Here is a 10,357-nt window from a genome sequence, read left to right as displayed (position 1 = left end):
ATCCTACTCCATACATTTGGGACTGTTTCTGAATAAACCCAGGGAGGATGTTATCTCCCTGTGCATCTCTCTTTTTTAAAAAGCCTCTTTATAACAAAATCCTTATAGCTGTAGAATTAAAAGGGGAAATGACAGGGAGAGAGGGAGGGAGGGAGGGAGAGAGAGAGAACGAACAAGAAAATGCTTAGTCAGCAGCTGTCCTGTAATATTAAAAGGTGAAATGTAAGTAGGCACAGTGCCAGTGTCTAGATAAGCTCAATAGTATCATTCTCTCTTGTGGTGTGTGTACAAATGGCACAGAATAAGTTAAAGACCTATGGCAGAATTAAGGGTATTCAAAAAGGTCAGCACATTTTGTCCTTTCTGTTGTTTATGTACTGGGCAAAAAAAAACCCTTACTCAGGAACTATTAATATCAATTGAATTTATTACAATTTACTAAGCTCCAAGGCACATTACAGTGTTCTGTTAACTACAGAAATGTATAAAGGACAAACAGAGCATGTTTTCCATTTACAGCAATTTTGCTCTAGTGTTAAAAAGCTTCCGTGCATCAATAAAGCCAAAACAAAAACAATTAACAAAACAAAAACATGATTTAAATTTTTCAGATCAATAGAAAAAAAATGAAACTTTTTACAAAGTTGCAACAAAAAAGTCTCTCCTATATTACCCTACCATGTTGCAAAAGAATAAAAAGAAATAAAAACAGGAAAGAAAAGAAAAAGTGAAATACTAACATTCTGGGGCTTGTAAAACATAAGCTGTCACCATTTTTGTAGCATTTTTTTAGGCATGACACTGGCCCTGCCAAGGAAAGGGGATATTTTCTTTTTCTTTTAGAGAAGTGCATACATTTACAAAAATACACACCAGCAGCAGGTAATTGCTAAAGGTTATTTAACCATGTACCTAGCCAACACACTGTCAAGGAAATGAGAAACAGGTATTATATGGTGACCAAACAATATTATATTGTTTTAACAAAACAAAACAAAAAAGAACAGCTCTATCCTTCAAATGAAGAAGGGTACATACCTTTGTTTCAAAATATAGAAACATACGACGAAAATAAGATCTATACATAAGACTAAACTTTTTGTAGTATTGTCCCATGTGTTTTGAATATTCACAATTCTACATCTTCAGATGGCTGAACAGCATTGGATTTGCTGTTTTGATTTCAAGGGTCTCTCTCCTTTTTCACTTTCACATCCCCAGCTAAAATGGTCGCAATTTCCCCCTGCATAAATGCCCAAGGTACGTTGGAACCTACTAAAGGGCATTTCTCTCCACTGGGGCAATAGACTTCACCAGTTGCCCCCTGAGCCTTGATACTCTCCCGAGAACAAGGGAAGCAGAACTTGTGACTGGGCACCGAAGGGCATTGCACAAAGTGTGTGTCTTCCAAGCGTTCGTGGCAAATGGTGCAGCACAGGGGTCCACTATTGGCCATGGGCGAGTCTGGAATGTTTTGGGGGTGCACTTGGTCCATGCCAGGGTGGGTGTTGGGAGGTGGAGGGGCTACTTGCAAGTTCAGATCCCCATTGCGGGAAGCCAGGCGACGTTGGCCTGGCACAGAGGCAGGGGACACTGGGCTGCTGCTGTTTCTCCGGGTTGAGGTGGTCGAGTGCACAGAACTGCCATCCTTGGGTGAATGGGCACTGCCCAGGGTATCAGCCACTGACATGAGTGCCGCCATGGGCGTCTGTCCATTCTGTGGGGCTGATTCAGGTGGGGTGGTCCGGTTGGAATGAGGTCCCAAGGGTGGTGGAGGTGGAGGCACTCCACCAAAGCCACCTGCAGTCATGGTAAGTTTGAGTGCCTCACTCTGGCTAGCCATCCACTGCTGTCGCTGCTGCTCATCGCTCAACTTGAGGCTACCCTCCGATGCAGAGTCCGATGGCTCAGGAGAGGCCTTCCTTTTGCGCATGCCGCCACTGCTGCCTGCACTGCTACTTCCCCCACCAGGCCCACGGCTAGAGGCTGGCCCACCTGACCCCGCACTAGAGGAGGAGGTAGGGACCCGGGGTAATGTGATAAGAGTAGTGGGCAGCATCGGGCAGGAAGCATCAAGGTAGGGCTGGGGTAGCATATCAGCACCCACCATCTCTTTGAAGAAGCGCACAGATTCCGGCAGGAGGTCACCCAGGAGACGCCAATCCCCTGAGCCATGCTTCTTCTCATATTCGAGGTACTTGAAGCCTGAGGAGAGGCCACGGCCAAAGTCTTTCATGCAGTCTTGGTACATTTGCTTGGCCACACCTGAGGCACTGGAAAACACTGTGCCAGAGCCGCTAGGATATTCGATGAACAGCTTTAGCTCATAGTCCAGTCCAGGCTTAGAGACAGCATCAAAGGCAAAGATGCGGCCCAGCAGTGCATGGTCCTTCTTGAATCGCACCTCATAAGGTGTGCAACCAGCCAAGGTCAGCAGTGTTTCACGTACCAGCTTTGGCTTGCTGGCCCACTCCTCGGCACGGTTGCGGAGGCTCTCACTCAGCTCTGCCAGTGCCTCAGCATTGCGCTGCTTCTCCTTTAGCTCCCGCTCTTGATCCCCACTGCTTGACACAGAGCCTGGCCTCTTCCCACACGGGTCCCCTGAAGAAGAAGTTGAGGAAGAGGACGACGTGGAAGAGGAGGATGAAGCCGGGGGGCCTCGCGGAGGGGGCAGTGCCACCCCAGAAGTGGCTGGCCCATTGAGCAGCGTCTGGGGCAAGAGGTTGGGTGGCACGTTGAGCTGGGGCCCGCTGCTGCCAGAAGGGAGACCACTCACCAGCCCGCCGTGAGCTCCTCGCCTGGAGGAGGAGGAGGAGGAAGAGTTCGGGCTCTGACGATTCAGCTCCGGCGGTCCGTCATCCGGCGCTTTGGGGAAACCATTGGGTCCGCCCAGGCCGTTGGGGAGGCGGCCCGCATGGCTTCCACTCAGGCTGCCTGGAGGTGGCGGCGGCGGGTACTCAAAGCGGCCTCGTTGTTCGCTAAGCCCGTAGCGCTCTAGGCCCGACGGTGCTTTCGAGGAGGCGGCGTCCACATGGTTAAGCCCCTGAACTGCAGCCGCCGCTGCTGCCGCCGCCGCCGCCGCCGCTTCTTTGGCCGACAGCGCGACGGCTTTGACGCCCACCGGAGGCGGCGGTCCTGGCGAGCGCCCGTCCTGGAAGCAGCCGTGAGCCCGCTTGAGCTGCCGAGCGGTCTCGATGACAAACTCGATGCGGTCGGCTCCCTCGTAGTTGACGCAGCCTCGGCAGACTGGCTCGCTGAAATCCCAAATCATGGCCCAGGGCATGCGAGGCAGGTCGCACAGGTAGCAGGACTGCCGCCGCGAGGACGACACCTGCGCCGCCGACATGGCTGCCCGGCGAAGGGGCTCTTCTCTGACCTCGGTCGCTGCCTCCTCCTGCCACCCTGAGGGGAATCTTCCAGGCTCCCTTCTTCCTTGCTCGCCTTTTACCTGGCCAGGCGGGAAACTCTTCCAAGGGTCTTCGAGCGAGGGCCGGGGGCTGAGTCCCCCGGCCGCTTCTTCAGCCACTTCCCGGCACTTCTTCCGACGGCGCCTGTAAGCAGCGGCTGTTCTTCCCCCTCCCTTCGCCTCTCCTCCTCCTCCTCCTCCTCCTCCTCTCGCGGTGTAGGATGCGGGAGGGAGAGCTGGTGAGGGAAAAGGCACGGAGGAGGAGGAGGAGGAGGAAGGCGGGGGGCTGAGAGGGGTCTGCTACCTGCTGCTTGACCCAAGCGGACCACTTTCCCAACGGTGTGGAGAGATGGGTAGAAGGCGAGAGGGTGAGGGGGACACCCCACACAACGGCGCGCGGGCGCTCAGACCGCTCCGGGAAGTGGGTGCGCCTCAGGTTGGCGGCGGTGGCGGCATCATGACAAGCAGCAGGGCCGCCGGGTCGACTCACATCCTCCAGAGCCCCTCGGCAGGCGACGCGGGGAAAGCCCGAGAGTCACTCTGGACGGCTGCTGCCGAGTCTTCCAAGCGCCGCTCTGCCCCTCCTCGCACGGCGCTCCATCCGCTTCTCGCTACTCAGTTCAGATGCCACCTGGGTGGAGCGCTCACGTCACGGCGGGGCGCTTGCTCGCGCGCGCTCTCCCTCCCCGTTTTCCTCCCCTGCCTTTGCTTGTTCCCCTTTCTCGCACTGACTGAGTGACCGACTCACCAGCTTCTTCTCCCCCCCCCTCCTCCTCCTTCCTCTGGGTGGAAGGAGGGGAGAGCCCACTTGTTCCACGGCTACTGCGCAGGCGCGGCACTCTGCCCATTTCCTCCTTCCCCTTCCCCCCCCCATGTGTACAACAGCTGAAGCAAAGCGAGCTGCTTCTTGGAAACCAAGGAGATTCTCCCTCCCTCCCTCTCCCTCTCTCTCTCTCTCTCACACACACACACACACAACCCCCCCTCCCCCTCTGACATGCAGACTGGAGGCTATGTTTGGAAAATTAAACGCTGGGTTTCTCCCTCCCCCTCTCCTTCATGGCAGTTTTCCCCAAAGCAAACAGGCAGCCAGAAAAGCACATGCGGAAGATGATTGCGCGTTCCTGGCCGAGTTTTCTGCTTACAAACGTATCGGGTTTGTGTGTGTAAAGGGGCGGGAGAGAGATGATTTGGTGTAAAATTTTTCCCCCTTTCCGTTTTAGAGAACCGCAGCAGCGATCTTTTTAATCGCTAGCAATGACAGAGCTGTTAAATGTGAGGCTTTTTTTTTTTTTTTGCAAACATCTCTTTGGTGGCCCAAATTATATTAATGACTGGGTGGGATTTTGCGAGGCCATTTATTTGCAATACTTATAAACCTTTTAGGTCACAACCTCTTCATATTTTGCAAAGCTTGCATTCCCTTATGGTAAAAGGTGAGGGTCCTGCGTAGGTGTCTACTGAGCATAGTGGGAGTTAAATGGATTTCATTCAAGGATCTAAGGCTGCAAAGAACTTGTCCCTGAGGGATCTGTCGGCACTACCTCCCCCAAACCCTCAGCTGCAAGTCGGTAAGCGGGCTGCCTTTTTGGCTTTGAAGAAACTGCTCTGCGCTTTCTGTCCCCAAGAGAAATACAGATATGCCCCAGCATCGCTCGGAGGGGGTCCTTTGCAGCTGCCTGGAAGTTTACCTCCCCTGGATCAAGGGAAGAGGGGCCGATTGCTTGGAATGTGGCTTCACAGCCCTGCCATCCTTCCCTCCCGCTGCCTCCAAAGCCCGATTCGCTGCCTAGCTGGCAGTGCGCTCGGGTTGCAAAGGGACCAGCTTGCCAGGCATCCCTGGGCAGGCCAATCCAGGTTGCGTCACGGGCTTGCTCCAACCCTTGCCGAGTAATGAACTGTCCGGGGTGAGTCAACATTCCCCAGAGTGAGGAAATGGTGCTGCCCGTGGAGAAATTGTAGCATATTATGGATGGGTTGGGCTGCACAACCCGTGCCTTGCAATAATATTTGCTCAGCGCTTTCCTTCGATGCCAGGTGAGAGGGAAAACGAATTCAGAAAAGGGCACTTGTTTCATTCGGTGTGCAAAGGTAGGGTTGCACCTTGGTACCCCTATGTAAATCCAAAATCAACACATCAGCCAGCACCAGCCTTGAAAAATACATTTCACTGGTATTGTCAGATGGCATCTCCTAGATAGGAACATTTAGACCTTCCTGATATATCTACCATAGGAGTTTCAGTTTAATACCAAAAGTCGCCCTGGGCAAACGAGTATTCAAAGGCTGGCATAAACACAGCTGGAAGATGAGGCTAAGGATTATAGGAATTGCAGCATAGTTGCAGGAGATGGAATTAAACTTTTAGTTTTAAAAAGCCTATTTTCACAGGAAAACCCCTCTTAATTCCATGGTACGTGCCCAAGATTGCAGTCCTAATCTGATTTGCTCCAGGCATCAGACATGACAATTGTGCAAGCCATACCAACACCCCATACTAAAACAGGGTTTATTAAATTAACCGAATTTCTGGCTTCCCAAGGCTCAATAGCAGACTGCATTGGACACATAGCTAGGCTAAATATGTGTTGGTGTGAATCCAACCAGTGAGGATTCTGTAGGCAAGTCAGGGTTGGGTTGACACAATGAAGGTTGTTTATGACCTAATATAGGTAGTCCTTGAGTTACAACCATAATTGAGCCCAAAATTTATGTTGCTAAGTGAAACATTAAGTCAGTTTGCCCCATTTTACAACTTTTTTGCCACAGGTAAGTGAATCATTGCATTTGTTAAGTTAGTAATATGGTTGTTAAGTGAATCTGGATTCCCCATTGACTTTGCTTGTCAGAAGATCAAAGAGAATCATATGACTCCGGGACACTGTAGCCATCATAATTATGAGTCAGTTGCTAAGTGTCTGAATTTTGATTACAGGGATGCTGCAATGGTCATAAGCGTGAAAACGGTCATAAGTCATTTTTTCAGTGCCATTGTAACTTCAAACAGTCATTAAGTGAACTGTTGTAAGTTGAGGACTACCTGTATCTCCTGTCAACCAGTTGTGGCTAAATCCCCAAATCCTGGTTTAAAAAACATGTTTTGGAACATTATGTGAACATAGCATAAGATTTAAATAAGAGGGAGGAGTTGGAATGGGAAATTGCCTAACGAGTCCAGAGGATAAATTGGATAAGCTGATAAGTTGATAAGCTGACAAGTTCTGAAAAGCTGGACTTCCTAGGACCATTGCATTGAGGAAGAAGGTCAGAAAAAAATCTTGCCTTGATCCTCAGAGAGTGACCTTGGCTAACTGTCCAGAGCCTTTCAAGTGACTGCTGAATAGCTTAAGGTGGAAGTGCAGAAGGAGGCTGCCGGTATCCGGGTAGAACACTTTGGAAGGACTACTTCCATAGCAACAGGCACTCTTGTTCTCAAACTGAATTGGGTTCTCCCTCTCCCTGCGCCCCCCCCCCAGTCAAAACACCCTCTGGTTTCAAAAGTTTCCATTTCTGATTCTCTGTGTTCATGAGATGCTAATCCATAGTTAACTTGCCTATGATTTGTTTAGTTAACACAAGGTTCTAGATTTGCAAGATGCACTAAATCAGTGTTTCTCAACCTTGGAAGCTTGAAGATGGGTGGACTTCAACTCCCAGAATCCCCCAGCCAGCAGCACTGGCTGAGGGATTCTGGGAGTTGAAGTCCACCCATCTTCAAGCTTCCAAGGTTGAGAAACACTGCACTAAATCATAAAACGAGCCCATGATTTACTTGAGTTAAAATGTGGTAAATTATTATATACGGGTAGCCTTCAACTTACAACAGTTTATTTAGTGACCATTCAAAGTTACAATGGCACTGAAAACAATGACATGACTATTTTTCACACTGCTGTAAGCATCCCTATGGTCACGTGATCGAAATTCAGATGCTTGACAACTGACTCATAACGATCACAGGGATCATGTGAATTTTGCCCCATTTTACGAGCTTTCTTGTCACAATTGTTAAGTGAATCACTGTAGTTCTTAAATTAGTAACATGGTTGTTAAGTGAATCTGATTTCCCACTGACTTTGTGAGAAGGTTACAAAAGGAGATCACAAGACACTTAACAATTGTGGCAAGAAAGCTCGTAAAATGGGGCAAAATTCGCTTAACTGTTTCACTTAGCAACAGAATTTTTTTTGGCTGAATTGTCATAAGTCGAGGACTACCTATTGTTCAGTTCAGTCAGCTACACAAACATTGCCCATTTTTTAAAGTTAATTGGTGCCTCTCTTTACAGCAGATTTCTTAACTCACCTGTACGAAATTATTAGATTTGCACTTTTGATTCAGCGGCTAGAAAGAACTAGTTCCAGATCCTAGATCTGACTTCCCTGTTATTTGTACTTGCAGATACCTGATGCTCTTGCTAAAAGATCTTTCAACTTGGCGACAATGCCATCATGCTTTGAAGGCTTTTCTCTCTGCAACAGGAGGTTTCTCTTACAGCCTTGGGTCAGGTGCTTGCTGAGAAGGATCATTGATGCCTATGGGGATTAAGGGATAGGTCAAGCCAGAAAATATGTGCCTTGCAAGATAATTTCTGACCCTACACTTCAATGATTAATCAATAAGCCAATCAAAATAAATGAATAGGAAGTAAATTGAAATTAAATGTCAGTCAGCCATCCCAAACAAAACAAACACTCTTCTCTCAATAAGCATGAGTGGCAAAGACGAAAGAGTGTCCATCTGCTAAGGGACAAAAATGCCAGGCCACATTTCTCCAAGCACCTTTCCTCAAGTGAGAAGGCGGAGTCAGTTTTGTCAGCAGAAAACTGATTCATCAAAAACAAAGGAGACTTACAGGAGAACCCAGAGATCCCATTTTAAAAGATGTTAGAAAGAACTGAACAATTTATCTACTCAACTCTCTCAATTTGCTTACAACAAATAAACAATGTGGGGGGGAAGCAAAGAAGCCAGGCAGGAGTTGAGAGAAGGAAGGAGGCCCCTTGGCCAGCTGGCCACAGTGAGAAGGAGGGAAGGAGCAAAGGAAATAGAAAGAAGGGGCAAAGCAACAACTCCAGAGTATAGTCTTTCTGGGCAGTTTTCCAACCTGCCCTGGCCCTCTCCAAATGTTTCAGAGAAAAATCTCATCATTGGGGTCTTGTTCTAAATATTCTAGTCCCACTTTAGGCATGAAAGCCGACTGGGTGACTTTGGGCTGTTCATTCTCTCTCAGCCCAACCCACCTCACAGAGTTGTTGTGGGGAAAATAGGGGGAAAAAATACCAGGTCTGTTTGCCAGCTTCAGTGATTTATAAAAATCAAATAATCATGCCAGGTCAGGGGAAGCTAGTTCTGTGATCATCCGAAGCAGCATTTCCACCAGATTGTTAGTGTGGTAAAAAGGGAGGCTGGGGCAATAATTAGATCTAGAGACCCCTTCTCAAACATTTATGCTGATGATTTAAGGGGGGGAAAGTCTGAACTGAGAGTAGAAAAATATATATATATGGCCTCAGTCTAAACCAACTGCCATCTTTCCAATGCAATTAGGGAATGTCAGAAATAGGAAGCACCATGTGTCATTAAGGAGTCATCAAACAAACACAGTACAGTATTAAACTACGGTATGCCTAGAAAAATAAATGTGTGGAGGAAGGGCTTTGCTAGCAGTCTTGTATAGGATACTGGCCAGCAGTCTTTCCGCATTATTGTAAATTTCAGAATTTAAAAAAAAAGTTTTAAGTTATTCCCAAACTCAAGCAGCCTATTGTTGCTGAAAACCTCCCATCTATAGAGCTGTGTTTCAAATCTCCACTGGATCTGAATAGCTATAGAGATCACACTGAGTCTCACCTTGGCTATCTGCCTTCGGCAATTCTCATCCGAGCCCATTTTTGGCCTGGAATATCCACTGCTCTAGGCATATTTCTGTAGGTGCCAAAATAAGTAATGCTTTATGCAGTAACTTAAATCCGCAGCAATGTAAGTCACAACACATTAGCTTGTATTGAACAGCCTCCCTCAGATTATCATCCCCATCATTCCAACACGCTGGTTAAATATGATGAAGGTGGTTGTTTTAAGGCATTTAGATGAGGCCAGTTGGAGGAAACTTGATCTTTCAAATGACATAAGGAACTATGATTTTTGTTGGAACCAAATCACCTTGCACCCTATCTGGATTGGGCTTGGTTTGGAAAGCAAGTCAGTGGTGCTGCCTTTAGAAGGTGGCCTCTTATTCAGTCTCTGCTTCTGTGAAATGCTTGAGGAAAGGAAGTGGGGAGTGGGTCAGATATTGCTTTTATGAAGGCAGATCATAGGCAAGCGATTTCCTTACAATGTTGGGCTGTGGCTGTAAATCTAGCCTCTGCCAGCGCAGCTGGTTTGCTTTGGGGGAAAAGAAAGAGGAGAGCGGGGGAACTGTGTTCTTGCATTCCACAAATGTTTGCAAATGAGTTCCTGATTTGTGTCAAGTAAAAATTTGTCTCTAGGCTGCCAGAAGATGCCTGTCAAGACACCAATGTTATTCAGAGTGCAGTACTAGGCTCTTTTGTATTTTACTTTTGCTGCAGCTGAGAAAATCTTTTCTGTACAGCCCCCGTTTTGTTCCACTTTGAAAATAAAGCCAGGAACTGTATCCTGTTGAGATGTAAAATCTCATTAAAAAAAAAAAAGATGTCTGCGATCTACCTTCCCCCTTTTCTCCATTTTTAAATGACTCCAGTGCTTTTTTCACTCTATTCTCTCAGGTGACATTTTCTCAGTAAGGATTTCCAAAACTCAGCTCTTTGCTCTCCTGGTTTCTGCCGCCTGCTTTTCCCATCTAATCTACATCCCTTGTTGCCTTTTCTTAGAATAAGTGAACAGAAAGGACTAAGCAATTGGTTTACCTATGAATGCTATACTTGCTGCTGCCAGATTCTCATTGTCTCTCAAGTGAGAAAGCCAGAT

At 47.8% G+C, this 10,357-nt stretch overlaps 1 protein-coding gene across 1 annotated transcript; it reads right to left on the bottom strand.

Moving 5' to 3' along the window:
• Positions 1–407: 407 nt before the first annotated feature.
• IRF2BPL (interferon regulatory factor 2 binding protein like) lies at positions 408–4,247 on the bottom strand. The gene has a single exon (XM_034418190.3). The coding sequence runs from the start codon at positions 3,344–3,346 to the stop codon at positions 1,184–1,186; it is 2,163 nt and encodes a 720-aa protein (XP_034274081.2). The 5' UTR covers positions 3,347–4,247; the 3' UTR covers positions 408–1,183.
• Between the last annotated feature and the right edge of the window lie 6,110 nt (positions 4,248–10,357).

Source organism: Pantherophis guttatus, chromosome 1 (genome assembly GCF_059756535.1).
Source record: "Pantherophis guttatus breed Tessera chromosome 1, ASM5975653v1, whole genome shotgun sequence".
Lineage (NCBI taxonomy): Eukaryota > Metazoa > Chordata > Lepidosauria > Squamata > Colubridae > Pantherophis > Pantherophis guttatus.
The sequence above is the reverse complement of the archived record's forward strand: the minus strand, read 5'-3'. Positions and strand labels throughout refer to the sequence as shown.

Excerpts from the sequence above, each read along its gene's own strand:
- IRF2BPL (XM_034418190.3), bottom strand. The coding sequence starts at position 3,346 with ATGTCGGCGGCGCAGGTGTCGTCCTCGCGGCGGCAGTCCTGCTACCTG.